Source organism: Rhinoraja longicauda, chromosome 3 (genome assembly GCF_053455715.1).
Source record: "Rhinoraja longicauda isolate Sanriku21f chromosome 3, sRhiLon1.1, whole genome shotgun sequence".
Classification (NCBI taxonomy): domain Eukaryota; kingdom Metazoa; phylum Chordata; class Chondrichthyes; order Rajiformes; family Arhynchobatidae; genus Rhinoraja; species Rhinoraja longicauda.
The window spans coordinates 29,396,090-29,420,302 of NC_135955.1; the positions used below are offsets into that span (position 1 = coordinate 29,396,090).

The window sequence follows — 24,213 nt, forward strand, 5'->3', positions numbered from 1 at the left end:
CTTTTCGGCCTAACTCAACCAAGTCATGCAAGGTGCCCATCTACGTTAGTCCCATCGAAAGCATTTAACCAATTTCCCTCTAATCTTTTTCTATCCATGTACGTCCAAAATCATCTTCATATTCCCAGTTTTATTATAACTCAGTGTGCCCCATAAAGATCATTAGATTATATTTTGTTAACTCCATCTGTGGCGTCTAGATTGTTCTGAGCTTCAAATTTGTAAAATGTTATTTTTGATGTGCGGCTATTTATCCAGGAAAACCTGCAGCCAGTTTATGCAGATCAAGACCCCACAAACAAACTATGTGATCATTATCACATTGGTGTGTCCCTTTTATATTAATGATTTTGGTTAAGGGATTTATATTCGCAGCACTTTTACAAACTAATACCTTTGTAATCTTGCGACATGGAGCAGTTGGGGGACTTTGTTTAATACCTCACGCAAGACACTGCCTCAGACAGTCCCTCTTATGGAGTGAACAATAGCTTGAATTTTGTGGTCAGACATTTGTGGCAGAGGAGGCCATTCAATCCAATTTATCCATATCATTCCAGTTTATCCATATCAGTTTAAACCATTAAACTTCTAAAACAAAATACTCACACTGCTGTCTGTGAGCATTTGCCATAGACTAATTAGGATTGTCAATAACATCTGGTTAAACTAGAAGTGTGGGTCTTGAATCCACAATCTCCTGTAAGGCAAGGCAGCTGTGTTTGACACCAAATTGTGCAGGAAGGAACTGCAGATGCTGTTTTAAACCAAAGATAGACACAAAACGCTGGAGTAACTCAGCAGGACAGGCAGCATCTCTGGAGAGAAGGAATGGGTGACATTTTGGGTCGAGACCCTTCTTCAATCCGAAATGTCATGCATTCCTTCTCTCCAGAGATGCTGCCTGTCCTGCTGAGTTACTCCAGCATTTTGTGTCCATCTTTGACACCAAAATTAATCCAAATGGACTATCCACTACAGAGGGCCACATCATACCCAAGGGCGTGCTCAGAGCTTTACAAAAAGTACTTTTGAAGTGCAGCCAATGTTTAAAGCACGATTGTGGCAGCCAATCGATGAACAGGAAGCTTGCATAAAATGTCACATATTGACAATCAGATAATCAATTTTTAAAGGATGTGGAAGTATAAATATCAGAACTCCCTAGATCTTTACATCCAGCTGAATTAACAGACGAGACTTAAGTTTAATGTCTCATTAAGATAGGGAATCTCTAACAGTGCTCTCTCTGCATAGCACAAGGAAATCTACCTGGGGCTTTCTGCTGAAGTCTTTAGGGTGGAAATCAAACTCACAACCAGTCTGAACTTGACTTGTGCAAATGTGAGCTTGTTTGAAACTTGGAAACTCTGCAAAATAAATACAAGCAGTTCCACCCAGCCAACAAATAGGCACGTTTAAAGAATAATGAACATTGAAATGAGCACATCTGCAAACACATTCACTCAAGTCAAACAATTTTTGCCAAAAGATGAAAAACAGGGATCGAGATGCACTTACCTGTAGTTGCTACGTCCTAGATGGTTACGGTGCAAGGTGAAGGGGGGGGGGGGGGCATCAGCTGCTGTGAATTGTCTGTGAACTCACCTCCCACGCCCTCAGTGTCCTAAAGTTCTGCGATCGGCTCAGCAAGTGGGACATGACAATCTCAGTGCATAAAAGAGGAGAGGCGACTGTTTGGAGATGACGGACAGCACGTTTGCAGTGCCGTGGGTCATGGTGTTGGTGTTAGTGGCCACAAGAAACCCTACATCAGCCGAGTGAGCGAATGAGTCTATGCAGCAGCTGCACGGTGCTGTGGTGGAAGGAGGCAACAACATTGCCAGGGCACCGGGCCTTGAACAAAGGAAACAAGATACATTGCATACAGGCACTCCCCGACCTACGTAACAGGCAACTTGCATAAACTCACACCTCAGCAAGCAATTCTTTAAGGCGTCAAAGCCCCCAAAGGGTCTTGGCATAGGAGCTCCCGCGTGGTCTCCACGGCAGAGCACCGGCATGGTCTCCACGGCAGAGCTCCCGCATGGTCTCCACGGCAGAGCTCCCGCATGGTCTCCACGGCAGAGCTCCCGCATGGTCTCCACGGTAGAGCTCCCGCATGGTCTCCACGGCAGAGCTCCCGCATGGCCGTCATGGCAGAGCACCCGCGTGGTCTCCACGGCAGAACACCGGCATGGTCCCGCATGGTCTCCACGGGAGAGCACCCGCATGGTCTCCAAGGCAGAGCACCGGCATGGTCCCGCATGGTCTCCACGGCAGAGCACCTGCATGGTCTCCACGGCAGAGCACCGTCATGGTCCCGCATGGTCTCCACGGCAGAGCACCTGCATGTCACTCCTTATGACATGTAGGTCTCCCTGTTGGAGTAAACTTACGCGTGCGCAGCAGCACTTCCATTTCCGACTCACATAACATCCAACTTCCGCAAGGATCCCTGGGACGTAACCCTTGCGTAAGTCTGTATCTCTTTGGACCAACATCATACTTTTCAAAGACTTGGAAGTTACAAGATAGCAGTGAATGTTCCAGAAGAGGGTCTATTGTACTCATGTACAGTATGATTTGACTGGATAGCATGCAGAACAAGCTTTGCACTGTATCTCTGTACATATGATAATCTATAAACCAAACTAGTTCTGTAGAGAATTATCAGCTTTCTCCTGTTCATTGTTCAGCTCATTCCTATTTTCCCTTTCAGTGAACTGAACAGAAGCTCGAGCTCAGCTCCCAACATAACTGACCTCCCATTCTGCCACTGGACTTGCCATGGAGTCCAAAGGTGCAGCAGCACAGATGCCATGGGCCAGTTTGCACCCAGTCCCTCAGCTTTACACTGGGGATGAGTGAACCAAGTTACACAACCTTATAGTTTAGTTTATTGTCACATGGACCGAGGTACAGAGAAGCTTTTGATGCGTGCTGACCAGTCAGCAGACATTTCATGATTACAATCAAGCCATTCAGAGTGTACAGATACATGATAAAAGGAATAACACAAACACCATTCAATGCAAGATAAAGTCAGTAAAATCCGATCAGAGATAGTCCGAAAGTCTCCAATGAGATAGATATTAGTTCAGGACTGCTCCCTAGTTGTGGTAGGATGGTTCAGTTGCCTGATAACAGCCTTATTTATTTGACCTGAAGTAAAAGGTGCAGGCAAGTAATATTTATTTCAATTTACTGAGTCTCTGTCATTGGGCCATTGGGAAGCTCCTCTGAGGCAGGGTCTCAGGGCCTACGGTGTAAAATATATGGAGGGTCAACTCAGTCACCCGCCCCTCCTAAATCTGTATCAGACTAAGTACAGGGAGGTAGTAGGCTATATCCAGGATGGTCCAGCCCAATTTATTAGTAGAACACACTGTGGAAAGAGACACCACGACATGTGCGCCTCAAGTCACGGCGCCCCTTTGCCATGCAAGCCCACGAGCTGCTCTGTACAACACCGGTGGACACTTCCAAGGCCACCTGGGTCAAGACGAGATGGAGAGACCAGTGGAAGTCAGCGGAACCATCTAGGCTACACCGGTGAACCCATGGACGTCCCTGGCCAGGACCTGCCCCGAAAGCAGTGGATAACCCTCAATCGCTTGAGGACAGGCGTTGGACACTATGGAGTAGTGATGAAGAGGTGGGGTCTCGTGGACAGTGCCTTCTGCGAGTGTGGGGACCCAACACAGACAATGGAGCACATAGTCACCAGTTGCCCCAAATACCGGCCACCGAATGGAGAACGAGGTCTGATTGACCTGGACGATGACACGTTGGCCTGGCTCGCCTCAACGGAGCTGCAGGTCTAAAAGACATACGACAGAAGAAGAAGAAGACTGTGGAAAGATCAAATCTTCTGTGACCATGTATTGACCTACTATCCATACTACTGAAGTCATTGACATCAGTGCACCACAGCAACTTCAAATTGACCCATTTTCTCTGGAACAGACTCAATGAGTTGATTAGCCTCCTCCTTTGCAGTAATCTTTTAGTGATTACAGGAAGGATGTGATAGGCACATGACAAGAGTGGGTGCAGTGAGTATTCATGAAGGCCAGGGCTGGAGACCTTTAAACCTGAAGAAATGGCCAGGCTGCATTGCTCCCTTTGAATAGAAGAGGGTGAGGGGAAATTTAATTGAGAGCACAATGTTATGAAAGGCCTAGGGAACACAAAATACTGGAGTAACTCAGCGGGTCGGGCAGCATCTCTGGAAAGGAATGGGTAACGTTTCGGGTTGAGACCCTTCTTCAGACTGAAGGGTCTCGACCCAAAACGTTACCCATTCCTTCTCTCCAGAGATGCTGCCTGACCCGCTGAGTTACTCCAGCATTTTGTGATACCTTCGATTTGTACCAGCATCTGCAGTTATTTTCCTACACTCCTTATGAAAAGCCTAAATAGAATTTATCAAATGAATCAATTTTTTTTTCAGTGGAGAGATGAGTGACATGGAGGCATAGATTTAAAGTTAAATATTAAAATATTGGAGGAGGAGAAGAAAGGACGTTCTTCCCCATTCACCCTCCCTCTCCACTTCATACGAGGGCAGTGGTGCCTCTAGCATCTTCATGCTGGGCCCAAAGAAGGATCTACTATCATCTGATACAATCGCTCCAATCTATTAAATATCTTTTCCACTTGTAAATCTCTACACAACCTTAGCACTTATGTTTGGCTTTATTCTATTCATGCATAGTATTATTATTGGATAGCACATATACAAAGGCTTTTCACAGGGTGGCGCAGTGGTAGAGTTGCTGCCTTACAGTGAATGCAGCTCCGGAGACCCGAGTTCGATCCCGACTATGGGTGCTGTCTGTACAGTTTGTACGTTATCCCCTTAACCTACTTGGGTTTTCTCTGAGATCTTCGATTTCCTCCCACACTCCAAAAACGTACAGGTATGTAGGTGAATTGGCTTGGTAAATGTAAAAATTGTCCCCAGTGGGTGTAGGATAGCGTTAATATGCAGGGATCGCTGTCGGTGCGGACCCGGTGACCGAAGGGCCTGTCTCCACGCTGTATCTCTAAACTAAACTATATCTCAGGCAGACTTCACAATAATAATAATTCTAAATCTGTTGCCAGAAAGGGTGGTAGAGGTAAAAAAAAAATCATGCTTTTAAAAAGAAACGAGATCAGCACGATTTAATGCTAGTTTCTTCAGGGATAGAATTAGGCTGGATGACAAATCAATTACACTGGATGATACATGAAGATCGATCCAGTCCAATCCTATATTGACTGAAACGGAGACGGTGGCTTCTTCTTTAATGCCACAAATACCAAGGAAATATTGGCTATGTTGTTTTTAGAGCAGAGGTAAGACACGTAAACAAATTATTGCAGAGAGATGTGCAGCCTTTTGTTAAATGTAAATACAACAGAACAAGAGATTTTATAATTAATATACAAATAGTACAAGTGTTTAAAATCAAGAAATGAATTAAATCAGAAAGCATCACCCAGGTTCAGTAACCATGAAACTCCTGTGATTATTAATCCCAGCCTTGTTGATCAAAAGCTTCCAATATTATAGTGCCCTCCATAATGTTTGAGACAAAGACCCATCATTTATTTATTTGTCTCTGTACTCCACAATTTGAGATTTGTAATAGAAAAAAAAAATCACATGTGGTTAAAGTGCACATTGTCAGATTTTAATAAAGGCCATTTTTATACATTTTGGTTTCACCGTGTAGAAATTACGGCAGTGTTAATACATAGTCCCCCCATTTCAGGGCACCATAACGTTTGGGACACAATGTCATGCAAAAGAAAGTAGTCATGTTTAGTATTTTGTTGCATATCCTTTGCATGCAATGACTGCTTGAAGTCTGCGATTCATGGACATCACCAGTTGCTAGATGTCTTCTCCGATGATGCTCTGCCAGGCCTGTTGTGCAGCCATCTTTAGCTTATGCTTGTTTTAGGGGCTAGTCCCCTTCAGTTTTCTCTTCAGCACAAAAAAGGCTCAATTGGGATCAGATCGGGTGATTGACATGGTCACTCAAGAAATTACCATTTTTTAGCTTGGAAAACCTACTTTGTTGCTTTAGCTTTGTCTTGCTGTAGAAGAAGCGCCAGCCAATGAATATTGTGGTATTTGTTTGAATCTGAGCAGATAGGATGTGGCTTCACACTTCAGGATTCATTATGCTACTACCATCAGCAGTTGTATCATCAATGAAAATAAGTGAGCCAGTTCCTTCAGCAGCCATACATGCCCAGGCCATAACACCCCCACCACTGTGTTTCACAGATGAGGTGGTATGTTTTGGATCTTGGGCAGTTCCTTCTCTCCTCCATAATTTGCTCTTGCCATCACTCTGATATAAGTTAATCTTCGTCTCATCTGTTCACAAGACCTTTTTCCAGAACTGTGGTTGGTCTTTTAAGTACTTCTTGGCAACCTGTAACCTGGCTATCCTATTTTTGCGGCTCACCAGTGGTTTGCATCTTGCAGTGTCGCCTTTGTATTTCTGTTCATGAAGTCTTCTGCAGACAGTGATCATTGACAAATCCACACCTGACTCCTGAAGAGTGTTTCTGATCTGTCGGACAGGTGTTTGGGGATTTTTCTTTATTATAGAGAGAATTCTTCTGTCATCAGCTGTGGAGGTCTTCCTTGGCCTGCCAGTCCCTTTGTGATTAGCAAGCTCACCAGTGTTCTCTTTCCTCTTAATGATGTTCCAAACAGTTGATTTTGGTAAGCCTAAGGTTTGGCTGATGTCTCTAACAATTTTATTCTTGTTTCTCCATCTCATAATGGCTTATTTGACTTTCATTGGCACAACTTTGGTCCAAAAAGATAAACAGCAATAAAAGTTTCCAAAGGTGATGGAAAGACTGCAGGAAAGACTGGGTGCTGAGAGCTCTCCTATACCTGCATTGAGGCAATTAAACACACCTGAGCAATTACGAATGCCTGTGAAGCCATGTGCCCCAAACATTATGGTGCCCAGAAATGGGGGGACTATTAACATGCTATAATTTCTACATGGTGAAACCAAAATGTATAAAAATATCCTTTAATAAAATTTGATCACACTTTAACCACATGTGATTTTTTTCTATTACAAATCTCAAATTATGGAGTACAGAGGCAAATAATTAAACAACAGGTGTTTGTCCCAAATATTATGGAGGGCACTGTATAACCTATTACATGAATTTTTTTCTTGAAAATACAACCATGATTGAAATGAAAGGCAAGGTGAAATATCATTGCCTTACTTCTCAAAAAAGTTCATAATGAAGCATGCATTTACACAGCATCTTTAATGCAAAATACACCAGTGATCATCATATAAAGTCTGATACACTAAAGATGCTGCATAAATTTGATGCCTGGCATTGAGCTATTAGGGCAACCGGCCAAAAGCTTGGTTAAAGAGATAGGTCTGCAGGAGAATCTTAAAAGGAAGAAAGAGGTTCAGCCTAGGGGAGAGTTCTATAGAAAGGGAATTCCAGAGTTAAAGGCCATGGCAATTTAAGGAAGTGCCACCAAAAGTGGAGTGATCCAACTTGATGAGTAAAAGGCCAAAACTGCCACCTAACGGAGGCATCTGAGTAAATCACATGATTTCAGTATTAAATTAGATGGAAGACCTAAACAAACAAAAAACATGTGAAGATAGACACGAAAAGCTGGAGTAACTCAGCAGTACAGGCAACATCTCTGTAGAGAAGGGATAGGTGACGTTTTGGGTCGAGACCCTTTTTCAGTGTGAAGAAGGGTCCCGACCCAAAACGTCACCCAACCCTTCCCTCCAGAGATGCTGCCTGTTCTGCTGAGTTACTCCAGCTTTTTGTGCCTATCTTCGGTTTTAACCGGCATTTACGTTTCTTCCTACACAAAAACATAAGTGAAATAAACTGTGCAATAGTAGGGATGATACACACATAGTGCTGAAACATATCGAGGTTAGAAAAAAGTCCAAACTAGTATGGAAACATGTTTTACAAAAGACAGAAGGAAGCAAACTTAGCCACAAATCAATTAGCTGTATCAACATTTTAAAAACGTAATGCAACTGAGCATCAGGAGTGTGTGAAATTACCTGTTTTAAAGTTAGTTACTAACCTGAAGCCATCACATTTTCAGAAAGGGCTGGTTTTGCCTACCTGTCACCATTGACCTCCCCCACCCCCAGAAAGTTCACAATAAGATGCTCTGTGACATCACAGACCCAGGCCTCCAGGGCCATTAGATAAAGTGCTGCATGAAAATGGCTGCTGCTCAAACTTGCATCGGGGGCATTCTTGGGAAAGTCGAGGCATGAATCTGGAATGGGTTGAGAGAGCACTAACCACAGCTGCAATGTCAGCAGAACAATGTGTGGAATGAAGAGCACAACTATTAGGAAAGCCTGCAAACTGTGCTCCTCTCAAGGAAAACAAGGACTGGGCCAACCTTAGATTAAAAAAAATAATGAAGAGATCTAATAGAGTACAAGTATTCTTATAGAATAATAAATAATCAGCACAGAAACTGGCCATTTAAAAACATCAGTGGCCCTGGCGTTAATGTCTTGTGCTATTATATGGAGTATGATGGATGGGATTTGATTTTATCTCTCAAGATCAAGAGTGGTCCCTGACCTCATCTCCATTCTCTTTGCTGACCCCGGTATTCCTAATTTCCTCATTATCCAAAATCCGAGCAATCTCAGCCTTGAATATACTCAATCATCAGGCTCTAGAAAATCCACAATCTTGTGGATGGAGACGTTTCTAATCCTTTTGGTCTTCAATGGACAAACTCTTACACCGAGACCTTGCTTCTTAATTCTAGACTCCCAAACTGAGGAAACACTCAGTATTTCCTGCCAATCCCTCCCAAGAATCTTTGTTTCACTGTGATCACACACCATTCTTCTAAACCAGAGGGAAAGGCCACAATGGATATCGTTGAGAATCACTCAGTCAAAACACATTTTAAGCATCTTAACCAAACACAGACACTTAAAAGTCATATCCATAAACACAAATTCAGAAAGTTATTAAGTCTCCATTTCTGTTGAAATAGCTTGCCGAAATATAAAAACCAGACATTAAAATAAAACACACTCAAAAGTCATTTTCAGTATCGGCAACCAACAAAGAATGGATTCCTCATTTAAAACCCAGAAAAATTATGGCTGGTATTTATAACGTGTTTGATTGAAATAAATTTTAAACCGCCCTCGCAAGTCCTGGAAATGCACAAACAGTCTGACTTCTTGATGTATCATTGACTTTAGAATGTTCACTGTTTTGCAAATCAAATTAAAATTATTCGAACACGAATTTGCCAATTTATATTGCAAAAATGACAATTAGATTAAAAAATACATTGCAGTTTATTTTTTCTGTCCCAGAAGCAAATTCTAATCTCATGGAGTTCCCTCCAACCCAGATGTAAACTGCAACCCGGTTTCACTCACCAACCACATCACTCTGGTACAACCTTCAAAGCCCACAGAATATCAATTGCCATTGCTTGCCGTTAACAACTTTAGCAGACAGACCTTTCCTGCTTCAGGTCCTCTCATGGGCTTACTGCAACCAATATGCCAAAAAACCTTCATCTGGAAATTCTGGGCAATGGATAAAGAATCAGTTACTGTGTAGGAAGGAATGTCTTCCATTCATTTGTTCTATATCTCTCTCTACATCACCGTCTATATCTCTCATTTCGCTTTCCTCTGACTCTGATCCGAAGAAGGGTCTCGACCCGAAACATCACCCATTCCTTCTCTTCAGAGATGCTGCCTGTCCCACTGAGTTACTTCAGCATTTTGTGTCTATTTGCAGTAAGAACCAGTTACTGATTGGCTGGTTGCACTGACAAATAAGAGATCTGGATACAAATTTCAATTGGGGAAATAAAGTCACCGACAAGGATGCATACAAAAACAAAGCCTATCTAGTCTTCAGTGTAACAGCTGAGAATATTCAGCAATGCGTGTAGAAAACCTAAACACTTCTCCTGCCATTTAAACTGAAATTAATACACACATGGCTTACATAGGAGATCTATCTGGCTACCATGTCAGAGCTTCGGAGTCGGTCTGAACAAAACACCCACTGCCCAGGGCAAACGTTGCGCTGCATATATGCCCACTCTAATGAGTTACGGGCAAAGAAAAGACTCGCCAAAATTTAGTAATTTATATTGCTTCATTCCTATTCACCAAAGACAACATTACAGCAGGGCCAGAAGAGTGACTCAGCACTCCAGTGACTAATGCTTAATCCTAAACTCCAGTGCAGTTTGCACCGAGTTTGTAACTGTGTGGGTTTCTCCCAACATTCAGGTTGAGGCTAATTGGCCACTGTAAATTGCCCCTAGTCTGTAGGCGAGTGGTAGAAACTATGAGGGGGTTGTCGGGAACATGGGGAAAATAGAAGTGAGATTAATGTAAATTTGTGCTATGTGTCACCGTGGGGCTGGTGGGTGGAGCAGCCTGCTTCCATGCTGAGTAACTATGACTTCATGATCATTTTAATTCCATACAAAGTTTAGGATTGATATGACACTTTACCTCCAAATGAATTGGTTTCAGTTTGCACAATTATAATGATTATTCAAGTCACATGGTCTCATTTTACTCCCAAATAATTCTATTGCTCAGGTATCACTATGCCACAGAAATCAAACCATGACACATAACCCAGAGAACATAAATCTTATTTCCTTCTTAGCAGCAGCCTTCTGTACTCTTGTTGAAAGTGCTTCTTAAAAACAAGATTATTAATATGGCCACCTCCATTTGTGGTACAGTATTCTACATTCATTCAATAATCCCTCACATAAACAACATCTCAACTTCCCTTGATGTCTATTCAAGTCACTGCATTAACCAATTAAAACAATTCATTATTGACTAATGCAAAACCTGTAGATTTTAGAAATGTTTACCAGCCTGCAAATGTTCTACTTTTCAGGCTTTATGTAGGATTTATAATTCCAATCAATCTTTACTGTTCCTTTACCTTACCCACATCACTGTCAAAATGATTTGTCCAGACAGTTCCCGATACTACAAAGTGACTTTATAAATGGGCCGTACAAATTTAACAATCAGTTTCACAGGTACAGTTTCACAGGTACTACGTGACCAGGCTGGTGGCAAAAATTACCCCACTCCATACATTTCTTCAACACTCAGAACTTCAGTACCATAGTGAACTTCCCCCAACCTATCACAGGGATAAGATCTCATCCAACTCTTGCTGAAATATTCCATTGCATGCAAAATATGGCTAAGGATGTGACAATATCTGACCTGGTTCATCGCCAACAGCTTGGGTATTCTGCTCTACAAGCTGATTCAAGATAGCTTTATTTGTCATCCAATATTGGACGAAATTCAGTCCAGACACAGTGTAGATACGAAATGCTGCTCAAAAGTCCATCAACTCAGCAGAAGATGCCCTGTGACCTGCCTGAAACCAGCTGACTCCAACAGAGGGAACCATCCATTAGTTGATGTTGCCAGGAAACATACATCATGTAGTGTACTTCTGGACATTGATTATGAGGTTATTAAAGGGAGGGGAAAACCTGTGCAGAATGGGGGTGTAGAGAGAAGGTTACAGTGCAATGTCTCTCCATCACAAAATCCATGAGAGGACAGTATCATGCCTTTTTATGATTAAAAAATAAATTTCTATTGTATATGACCAGAAATGCATGGATTGCAAAAGCCAAAACATTGCCAAAACATTATCAAAACTGCTCCCACAAATTTTCTATGTTACAATGTATTCAAATTTGTTAAAAAATTACAGCATTAAACATTTTTTTTTCCAACTTACTAAAGCAGAAATCTGCCACAATGGCCTTGGGAAAAACTTTGCATTACTTTCACAACCTCGTTGCCTTAAAATGGTTTATTTACAGCTGATGACACGACACAAGACTGCAGCACAAGACTGGATGCCTCGAGATTGATGTCAAAAGTTATATTCAACATTCAAGATTTCATTTTTCCAAAACAAAAATTGGGTTGACCACATTTATGCCTGGCTGGCAGAGGCAGATATCTTTGAGCTTGTGGCATGTTCATTTCATTTGAATGTTGGCCATCTCCACTCTAACTTAGACGGTGGAGGTTTTCCACTTTCAAGAAATTAGAATAGGGAAGCGGCATTAAACAAGTAGAAATAGGGAACTGCAGATGCTGGTTAATACACAAAAGGACACAAAGTGCTGGAGTTACTCAGCAGGTCAAGTGGCATTTCTGCCTGACCTGCTGAGTTTCGGCAGCACTTTGCGTCCTTTTGAGCATTAAGCAAGTACTGGGTAAAACAACTATCAGACCTTACCAATCTGGTCAACTTCCTTTCTGCGCATGGAATTAGTTATCCATTAATTGTTTTTCCACAAACAACAGAAGAGTCATGTGAGTTCTTCCATTGCTAACAGATTTTCTTAAACACGGTTGTAAGATCAGGGAAAAAATGTTAACCATTTCGATCCCAATCTAGACTGACTATCTCAATTTTAAAAAACTATTAAAGATGTGCTTAGAACGCACACAGCAAAGCTTTAACACTTGTGTCACTAAACATTGGATGCGATGGTGAGCTTGGAGTCACAGTCAGAAGTTTTAAGGCAATAATGTCATCACGTGTTAGCTTTGTGGTTTCCCACTGTTCAGATAAATCCAGTCTTACAGAAGGCCTTATTGTCATCGTGCTTCTTGGAAAAAGCTTCCCAATTAGCCACAAACCTCTTCACAGCTTCCCCCAATTGTTTATCTTCCAAGCCTACGTATATTGCCCGAAAGTTGATTTAAGTGGTTAAATAAAACCCATGCCAAAATCATAGACCAATAGAAGTGGATACCCGTTGGTCACCGCGGAATTTTGGGCCGAAGTACAGCATTTAGGTTCCATTTGACATTTCATTCTACACAAATTATTTCAGTTGCACAACTCTGATGACTATATCAGACATATTATCGCATGAATGTTTTCCCGCAGTTTCTAAATTTAATGATTGCTAAAAGAGTTACAGCTTTAAGAAAACTGCGCGGTTTAAAAAAAGTTGGATTGCAGTGGGAGGAGGGTGCAGAGAAACAAAAGGACGAAGGAATTCAGCTACAAAAAATGATGCGATTACAATCACCTCTCCTCTTCTGACGGGCATTTTTTTTCTCAGTTGAAACGATGGTGAGTGGATGCCCTGTTGCCTTTCACATCGATGCGGGCTGGGATCCGCAGAAACAAGCGTTCCTTCCCGAAAAGAGGAGAGTGTGAGTTGGGTGAAGATGTCCTGACTATTGCTCTGCTCTGAATGAGTTTCCCTGAAACTCGCAACACTCAGCTGGTTGCAACATTCTTATTCAACCTTCAGGACCGGACACTGTTGGTTAGGGGGGGAGGGGGAGAGGGAGGAGAGACAAATAAATAATTCACGTCACAAGACTTCGACCGCATGGGCCCATATCGAATATATGTGATTTTAATTTTACAGGCGATTTGGATCGCATGCTCTATTTGAAGGTTTTGCAAATAGTAGATTCGTGGCACCTTCTTCCTCGCTCCCCTCTCTCGCTGCGCAGAATGGAATGCTCCACGTACAGCCCACGCTTGTGTCAATTTTAAAAGCTTTTTTTGCAGAAGGATTCGCAGTCTCACCTCAAAGGTATTCATTGGACTGACCACCAGCAGTGAGTCAATACTCTGAATCGGAATGGCTGCGGGTTGAATTCCTTCTCCAGAGAGCCGACTCTGGACTCTTGAATGCACAACTCTCGCATGGTACAGTATTCCTACTGGTGCTGAGGGAAATAATGTTCTTCAGGCAAGGTGTTGGATTGAGCCCTTATTTAAAACAACAGGTGGAGGAGGAAAGAATAAGTGTGTTGGCCTGACCAACTGCAGCCCAGACAGGGAACCCACCAGAAAAGTCAAACAATAAACCCCAATAACCTGTTCATCTGTTTATACTCGCCCACTTTTGTTTACCTCTTGTTCTACTATTGGGGGCTATTTCTTTGGCAGGCAAGGACTTACATCTGCAGCTTTGCCTCTCCCTCTCCCTCTCGTTCTTAAATTTTATTTATTTCACTCACTTTTTTAGTCAACTGTCTTAACCCCTCAATGAGATTGCATACATTTTAAATCGGATCATTTTCAGGTGAAAAATCTTGGGTTTGATTTGTCTAAAGGTGCTATATGAACATTATCCAATGGTGTTTTTTTTCCTTTACAAACAGCTAAGTGGTGTAACAGGGGGACAGGAGAGTCCCAATCAAAAAAGGAAAGCTATGTCTGAGTGTGGGTAGTGGTTGCTGGTTGTCAACTCAAGCTGATGAAAACCACAAATGCCAAAAAAAAGTGGTAAGCTTGTTGAAGTTGCAACAAAAAAAGACTTTCATCCAGTGCTTCTTAAGAAGGGCAAAAATAATAAAAAGGTCCAATTATATAGTTTAGTCAGCATCTGTGAACCAAAAAGTGAGATTACAACTAATGTTTGGGGTTACCAATTCCCCCCCCCCTCCCCAAGGTTGGTAACATGTGATATTGAGACAAACAGTGAAGATGTGTTTTGGTATCTGCTGCAGCTGGATCATTGAGAGAGAAAGAAAAGCAAGGAATTGCCAACACAGGAGATGCGGAGGGGTGAGACAATATTCATGTGGACTGTGTGACATGAAGAACCAACATTTTCTGGAGTCAATAGAGATTTGAGCAAAGAATTTCATTGGACGCTGGTCTAAACTAATCCAAATTGGAATCAGAGACTTGGACACAGACATTCAGGCTGACAGTCTGAGGGTGGTATGGAAGGAGTGTCTGTTGTCTTTCTGAGATGGTAAAATGAGGCGCAGTGACACTAAATCAAGAACAAGTGCATTCCCCTGGCCAATATTTATTTCACAAACAACACCAACTGTGAGACACAGCTGCACTTTGAAATATGGAAAACTGCACAGCATGCTGTGAAAGAATTTAAAACTTGATAATTTGTGGATGATGAAGTTTAAATAAAACATGAATCACCTTAAGCTTTAAAAAAAGGCAGCTAAGAATGCTAGCAATTGCATTATCAGGAAAACCTTGTAATAAATGTTTAACAAAACTCGACTAATCAAAACCTAATGATACCAGTACGACTGGTGGACTTTGCTCAAGGACAGTGGACTGAATTTATAAAAATACAACTAAACAATTGTTCGGCAAGTCTGGAATTCGGGGATTATTGACTTGGCCCACATTGAACATTGACGAAGACTTGTTTAAACAAAGAATGATAATGACCACAACTGTGACATCAGATAAACCTGACGCAAGGGCTACTTTCAGTATTGGTCAACACCATTTGAGACTATCTATATTCAGCTAAATAATATTTAACTTAAACAAATATTGATACCTTAAGCAACTTTGAAAAACAGCGTTTTAAAAGAAAATCTGCATTCAGCTTTGGTGCTTTAGTTTAAATTTTAGAACCAAAGTTTTTTTGCTCACTTTTTAAAAAAATGCAAATTCATATCAGTTTTCCACTCAAAGCATTTAAGGCAAATCTGATCTTATTAATGGACATCTTGTATTATAACCACATGTAGATAATCAAAAAATCTCTTAATTCCAAATATGATGTATTCTATCATTAAGTCATGTTACAATTTTTTGCTGCTAAAGATGTGTTAATGTTACAACCATTTGACTTGAAGTTCCAGATAAGTTAGAAGATAGTAAATTTTATGGACAAAAGAAAGTGTGCAGAATTTACCAGCTGTTGGTTACGTTGTTTCTTCAATAAATCTTCTGCCTTTTACTTTCCTCTTGTAATATTCTGTATCTGTTTTTGAACCCCATCTCACAACTCCAAAGAGATATGTATTATGGAGAAATCTAAGAGTCTTTAAAACTAAAAGAAAAAAATGCTAACTGGTAAAAAAAAATGTACGGGATGCTGACAGTCCAGGATATTTAATGAAGGATAGCCTCATAATAAATTCTCAGACATCTCAAAGTATTTATGGAGTTACTTTATCAAGTATTTGGGGTCTTTCAAAGATTCAATCTACTGAACAAAGAAATTTATCCTGTCTTTAGCAGTTGACTGTAGCGGTGATGTGAACCCAAGTGCTGAACTCGCTATCCAGGGGAAAATCCAGCCTCTACCCCAAGCTCAGCATCTCTTTGATTTCAGTGAGGTGTCCTAAATTCAACCTCATTAATTGAAACTCCAGATGGAAGCACTGGGGTTTAAAGCATTAAGGTGTGTATGTCACTGTCCAGTATGATTTCATGGGGCATATGGTAATGGACGCATGTTGCATGCGCTTTACCCAAAATACCCAATGTTGTTGAAGCCGCTGCAATGTTTGAGTGATCAAAACACTGGAAGCCAGGGAAACATTCTGAAATTAAATCACAATGAACAAAGTTTCTTCCTGGGTTGCACATTTTCAGAAAGGATCTAAAGCCATTAATAAGCCATCCTGAATATATTTTGCAAATACTGTCACGAAGGATAATGTCACAATGCCTCCCTAACCTGCAACCTCTGCCACCAAAGATTGGTCTACAGCTATTAGCATCTAAGATTTTTCAATACACATAAGGAAAAGTGGCTGAAGATTTCCATTCAGCAAGCTCCCGCAAATAAGGCATAATGACAAGGCAGTCTGCTGATATTGATATTAATTGTGTTGTTTCCCAGCAGTGCTTCCTGTAGGATGCCCAATGACTGAACAGCACCAAATAAGCAGGTCAACAGGTCAACAGCAGGTTCTTCATCACAATAGCGCTTGGATTTTAAAAATATATAATGAGGGGATTTTAGAGGAGATAACCAGGCCTCAGTTTAATATCTAAAAAGGCAACACCTTCTTAGACTGGGAAACTCTGGATTTGATCCAGTGTTAAAAATCTGCGAAAGTTACTGTGATTCCAGGGATTTTTGATGAAACACCACGCCACTGTTATTTACAAGAGAACTATACATAGTATTGAACAAAGTAGTTTGATTGATAGTCAGCCATCCAAAGAAGACTTTCAACATTCAGGTAGTAAATACTGCACATGCTGAAAATCAGGAATAAAAAATTCAAAATGGTGGAATCAATCAACAGGTCAGGCAATATCTATTAAGCTAGAAAAAGAATTGACATTCTGGCTTGAATTAAAGGATCTGGTACATTACTTCAGCTTTTCGCTCAACAGACCATGCCTAACTACAATTTTGGTTCATGTGCACCTACTCTAACCTCATTTACTACATGAGTGATCTGGTGTGGTCCTGGTGTAGCCTCCTTTACTTCAGCGAGACCAAGTGTGGATTTGGTGACCGTTTTCCAAACCAGTGCTCAGTCCACCAAGGCCTGCTGGATCTTCCTTTTGCTAACCATTTTAACTCTCCTTCCCATACTTGCCTTTCAGTCCTAGGCCTCCTCCATTGCCAGCGTGAGGCCCCACGCAAAATGGAGGAACAACTCATACTCCGTTTGGGTAATGATATGAACATTAAATTCTCAATTTTATCAGATGTTTGCACACTCTTGAGTAAATCATGTTTTGAATCAGAAAAGAGGTGCAGGCTCTGGCACAAGGTCCAAAACCAGAATATTGCTACCAAAAGCAACAGCCCAGGGCAATCTGCTTACTTTGCAATGGCATTGCTATTTATCTTTACTCAGCAGCAGTTGAGAGGAACCCAGAATGCATGCCAGCCAATCTAGGTGTGAATGTTAGGAAGGAACTGCAGATATGGTTTAAACTGAAGACAAACTGAAGCAGGGTTTCGACCCAAAATGTTACTATTCCTTTTCTCCAGAAATGCTTCCTGATCCGCTGTAAATGTTATCTGGGACCATCATGAACCTTTTCCACACCATTCGTCTTCCACGGTTGCCAATGTACATATTTCCAAGCAGGCACTTCATAACTGATTCATGAAGTGAACAGTACCTGAAAGACTTGCCAATTCACTCACACCCAAAAGTTGAACTGAACTTGCACCGTAGGTGTAGCACAGTTCCCATGACCCAATGCAGAACGTGTGTAAAAAAAAATCAAATCGGCAGAATACTTGTTCTTTTAAACGCATACTTTGAGGTTAGCTCATTTTTAAAAGATCCAGATGGTATTCAACATAGACACTGTGTTTGAGGTGTCGGTGCTGTAGGATGGAAACAGGCCCTTCGGCCCACTGAGGTCATCCTGACCATCTACACTAGTTCAAAACGAATTCCATTTTTATTCTCTCCACTTTCTCAAACTCCTTCCATATTCTACCACTCACCTACATACCAAGGATAATGTGCAATGGCCAATTAACCCCCCAACTTGTCCATTTTTAGGACGAGAGGAAACTGATGAAAACCTCTGTGCAAACTCTCCATTGACAGCAACTTAGTCAGGATTGAATTTGGTGCCGTGGGGCAACAGCTCTGGTGAAAGGTGCTGAACGCTAAAGACACTTTTTTTAAATTTAAAATGCAGCAAAGTCCAGAGGTTATTATTCTAGGTCACTATCAGACAATATATTGACAAATCACTGCCAGGCTTTAATGCAAATCAATAAAGTTGATTGAAACGGTGGGTTGCATCTGGGACTGAATCACAGTTTTTATAGTCTTAATCATGAGGAATTGATGTAGTCAGAGCGACTCAGTGGGAAATACTCTTGATTCCGAGTTAGAGGTTGGTTGTTTCATGTTTCTTCAACAGAGACTTGAGCATATAATCTGCACTGACGCTGCATTGTGGGATCAAAGGGATTTTGCATTGTCAGAAGCACAGATGAAAGATTTATTAGGGATGCTGTGGACACGTTGGGTCCAAACCTCTTCTGCATTGGTGTAGCACCCTCCCCTCCCCCACTCACCCACTCCATCCCTCCCTCAACATCAACGGGCCCCAACTGCGCAGGCGCAGACCTGTTGGGTTCTGCGCACACGCAGATCCGGCAGCCATCTTACGCAAGTATTAGATCAACGGGCCCCAACTGCACAGGCGCTGATCCGTTAGCTTCTGCGCATGTGCAGGTCCAGCGGCCATCTTAGGTAAGTATTAGATCAACGGGCACCAACTGCGCAGGCGCGGACCCGTTGGGTTCCCATTGTGACATCGAACACGGAGATATTACTGCGCAGGCACGGCTGACGGGCAGGGCAGGTGGAAAAGGCATTTATTAAAGTTGAAAAAGTAATTTTTAAAGTTTAAAAAGTGAATAACTTTTAAAATATAACCACCATTTAAACCGTGGGGCCATGGTGAGTAAGGTGGGCCCAAAATTGATGCACTATCATGTACCATTTTGACAGTATTTCGGGTCCAAATATGTATATAAACAAGATGAGAGTTTTAGTAGATAGATGGGCAGTAATTGCCGGGAACACCATATCCATTCATTTTGCACATTTTTGGGAATCTCGGCCAACTCCTACTCAGCCACTGAATGCCATTAGGGGAACAGAACCAGGAAATTGCCAGTGGGGCTTCAACTAATAAATCTGCAACTTGCACTGACTTGCTGACACATGCTGATAAATGTCTACATTTATGGAAATGCCAGCAAAACCCATCAAAACTTGCCACTGCTGGAGCTTGCTGTGTATAAATTCGCTGCAACAATTTCCGGATTATTACAACAATTACACTTTTGGATACTGTGAAATGCACTAAACAAGTTCAGCTCTTAAAATATCGTCGTTCATTATTAGAAGCAATTGAAACAATATTAGTTGTTTTATTTTTGCAATTTGTCTAAGATGAGCCAGGTCTTGCCACACTATTGGCATACTAATTATTACAGGGAGACTACATTGCTTGGTTATTTTTCTGTTAATATGCCTAAAATTTAATGAAATCACATGAATACAAATTGTTTAATATAGCAATTCATAAGACATACAAACAGAATTAGGCTATTCTGACATTCGATCATGGTGTATTTATTTTTCCACTCAAGCCCATTCTCCTGCCTAAATTTCCAAAGATAGTTCAACACTGCTATAAAACAACAATTTGGCAACGAGTTACATATGCAAGAAAATATTCGTACCACAAGGTTGTTCAAGAAAGTAGGTTTACGGAATATTAAAAGGAGAGAAATTTAGAAAGGGAATTCTAGATTTGGGAGGTGAAGGCATAGTTGCCAATAATGTTCAACTTCAGGGAATTTAAGAACCCAGAATTAGAGAAATACTGGGATCTTGGAGGATTGCAAGTGTTGAAGTCTTTAGAAAGGTAGATGTGTAACCACTGAGGGATTCATAAACAAAATACGAGTTATAAATATTGAGAAGGAAAATAACTGCAGATGCTGGTACAAATCGAAGGTATCACAAAATGCTGGAGTAACTCAGCAGGTCAGGCAGCATCTAGGAGAGAGGGAATGGGTGACGTTTCGGGTCAAGACCCTTCTGCTGGTCCTAGCACTGGTATAAGAAAATAAAATGAGGAAGCCATTCTGGGAAATTTGGCTTGCAACTCAAATGTACAAGGTTGATCGTTAGATTATCTCAATATATTAAAGCAATTCAATAATGAAATTATTAAAGCCATTCAGATCTGCACCGTTTTTTAAAAAGAAAGGAATTCCACTTAGTTCCACTAGTATTAATCCAATTCCCATTTGAACATTCAAAATTAATTTGAATCCATCACCCTAAATGCTGGCTGCAATAACTCTCAGGCAGCCTCATCAAAAGCAAATGAAGAACAATTTACTGTAAGTCAGGTGCACAAGTAAATATAACTTAAATGGCAAGTTGGTCATTATGACTGAAAGGATTTAGTGCTGTGAAAAGGTAAGCAACATTATTCTCTGTATAATGTATATTTAAAGGGAAGACTTGCCAAACACCAGAGACAAATACATTGTAGATGATGAAGCGGGTGATAGGAGACTCCTATGAAGCATAAGAGTGGTAGCGACCAACAGAGAAATACTGGCATTTTACTAAATATTTTTCTAGTGTGGTCATGAAGTACAGCTGTTTATTAAGTACAGCAATGAGTTTGCACATAATAATGTCCCAAGTACAGCATTGTGATAATGATCAGGCAATCTGCAATGGTGGTGCTTACAGCGAAATAAACATGGAACTCACCTGGTGTTCTTTAAAATAATGCCATGGAATCTTTTGCATCCATCCGAAAAGACAATTGTTACACTGAGCAGCTACCATGGCTGCCCTCTACTAGTACATGAGGTGTTGAGCGACTGCTCTCATTTCGATGCAGGATAGTTGACGGTCATTGTATGAGTGAGCCTTCTACTGTTGAAAAGTGAAACTCCTTACTGCAAATTAATTATGCAGGTTCTCAGTAAGTGTGTAACCTGGCTCAATGCTGTTTAAGTCGTGGCTGAGGATTCAATAGGTCCTGAACATTACTGAGAGAGTGCTGCACGATTAGTAGTGCCACCTTTCAAATGACATGTTAAAGCAAGGGTTTTCCCTCTCAGGAGGTTAGAAAAGATCCCATAAGGGTATTACAAATATTGTCATGGGCCAATACTTATCATGGTCAATATCACCAAACAATCAAGGATCTAGTCATTATCTCACTGCTATATGCAGTTTCTGTTATTGATTTATTGTTGTCCCATGTACGAAGGTAGTTAAAACATTGTTTTGCATATTATCCAGCCAGACCATGCCAAATGTGTACAAGATGAGGGGACCTGGGGTGGAGGGATGGGAGTGAAGGTGAAAGGGGAGCATTACTTCAATTTGGATAATTCAATGTTCATACAGTGTGAATTTTTGCTGTTACTGGGGAAAGCTGGGAAAATTATGCTTATTAAAATATTGGCACGACTTCTTCCATTTTCATTTTCAGCTCCAAACGTACCAGGATAAAGAACACCTTTTAGTTTTGACCTTTTTAGAACCAGAACTTCAAGGGGAGTTCAAGAGTAGGCAATATCCTACCACACATTTGCCTGGTGAAAGCCAAAGTCAAAACTTCCACCTCAGGATAGGCTTCAATGGAAAATAAAAGTCTTCTATTGGTTGCGAATGTGCAATCAACATTTTAACACACCTTCAGTGCAAACTTTGCTGGTGGAACAGAACTTGTGCATAAAAATTGGAGTAATCAAACAAAGGCAAGCACATAGCAAATACGGAACACAATGCACAGTGAGCAGTACAGGCTGTCCCTGAGTAACGAACAGGTTCAATTTTTGCTGACGTCCATAAGTAGATTTTGTCTAAAATTTGGAAAATACACAAAATCACCCGATGTGGCCATAACACTGCAGTAATGTAATGACTGACATGAAAAAAAGTGATAAGAACGAACAATGACTGAAAGTATTGAGAAAGAGAGAAAACTAGTTCAGTCTGAAGAAGGGTCTCGACCCGAAACGTCACCCATTCCTTCTCTCCCGAGATGCTGCCTGACCTGCTGAGTTACTCCAGCATTTTGTGAATAAATACCTTCGATTTGTACCAGCATCTGCAGTTATCTTCTTAAACTAGTTCTGCCGTTTGTAGGAATTAATGTACAGTATATACATACATTCGTCTTTTGAATTTAATAATGTCACGGGTGCTCCCTCATATGTATGAGGGTCCATAAGTCAGGCATTCATAAACTGGGGAAAACCTGTATGTGAATGACTATGGAAGTTAAATTTAAGCAATGAGAGTTAATTGTTATGCCTTTTGTCATCTGGCTTAAATGTATATTATCAAATCCAACAAATTGCATTTATATTGTGACTTTAATGTTTTAAACCATCCCCAGGCACTTCAGGGAAAGGCAAAAGAAAATCAAAATTTGACAATGAACAACATAAGGAGATATCAGGGTACATGACTGGGACAAAGAGAGATGCTTCAAAAAGAATCTTAAAGAAAAAGGAAAAAAAAAGTTTATGTTTAGTGCAGGAATTTCAGAGCTAAGTTGCAGGCAGAGAAATTAATGGAGCAATACAAAAAATGTGGGTATGATAGAGTTAGAAAGGAGTATATCTATTTTTTGTACACCAATTTTAATTTTTGCTTCGTAATACTGTTGTGAAAGGCCTTGAGTTTTCTCACCACATTACCTGATTCTACTCTATTTCTAATTACACATGGTATGGAAATTCAGAAGTAGAATTTTTTTTTAATAAAGTTGAAGAAAACCTAATCATAGTTTTGGTTGCAAAGTAGTCCAATCTTTGCACCTCCATTATTCCCACTGGAAGCACATCAAAATAAAGTTGTACGTATCTGGCACACACATAATCAATATACGTACTACCCTCAAGAATACAAATCATAAGATTGTAAAATTAGAAAGTCACTTTCCATCAACAGAAAACAAGATTTTTAACTAAAAATGAAATATAAAGAGGGTCTCGCCCAAAACGTCACCCATTCCTTCTCTCCATGGATACTGCCTGTCCCAATGAGTTACTCCAGCATTTTGTGTCTAGATTTTTAACTAGCCTGGTAGACTGAAATCACAAAATCTGCTATAGCTAATTTAAAATCACTCAACTGTATAAATACTGAACCTTTCCTTTTGTTAGTTCTGTTCATTATCAGACATTTCATTGTAAAAAAAAAAGGGCAACAGGTTTATGAAAAGCCTGAAAATACAGCAAACAAAAAATCAAACCAAATTTTGAGAAGAATTTCCAGGGATTGCGTGTTTCACCACCTCTTAGTTAATGGAAGTACATTATATTACAAGGCACAAAACAACAAGCATCTCGCTCAACTTCTTTTTCAAAAAAGGTTAATCTTGATGGGTGTGGCCAACTGTAACTCAAGAACCTTTGCATTTGTAGTGAGACCATTTGCAGACTCAGGTTACATGTATTAAAATACTACAAGCATTTTTTAGCTAATGGATGTAAACAGTAAACAGAATTGAGATCTGTATCACACCAACACAGTCAATATGTGTGTTGAATCAGGAATTTGATTTAGTTTTGCTAAATGACATAAACATTTATGTTTTTATCGTTGCAGCCCAATTGCATTTGCTGACTGAACACACCCATCTACCTAGAAACTGCCCCTCTCTCACATAAACACACATTACTCGCACTAACTACAAAGAAACTTATTGTTCACTTACTTAACACTGGGAACAGCTCTCACCGGGACTCTGGTTAACTCCAGGATATTTTGTTGGTCGCGGAGCCCCAGAAATAAGCAGAAATGGTCCACTTCCTGTTCAGCATCGAAACTGGAATAACATACAGGTGACTCACAGGAACTTCCTCTCTAA

General features: G+C 40.8%; 1 protein-coding gene across 3 annotated transcripts in view; it reads right to left on the bottom strand.

The window, feature by feature from the left end:
* Positions 1–24,159, bottom strand: part of tjp2a (tight junction protein 2a (zona occludens 2)) — a 110,912-nt gene extending 86,753 nt beyond the window's left edge. For 2 of the 3 annotated variants that reach the window (XM_078395380.1, XM_078395358.1), the window contains exon 1: positions 13,145–13,360. Coding sequence is in view for 1 of the 3 variants with exons in the window: in XM_078395358.1 (XP_078251484.1) it covers positions 13,145–13,165 (21 nt within the window). In the remaining 2 variants the exon portion in view is untranslated. Of the gene's footprint in view, positions 1–13,144; positions 13,361–24,060 lie in introns of those variants that run through there. The other variant, XM_078395362.1, reaches the window with a different exon arrangement.
* Between the last annotated feature and the right edge of the window lie 54 nt (positions 24,160–24,213).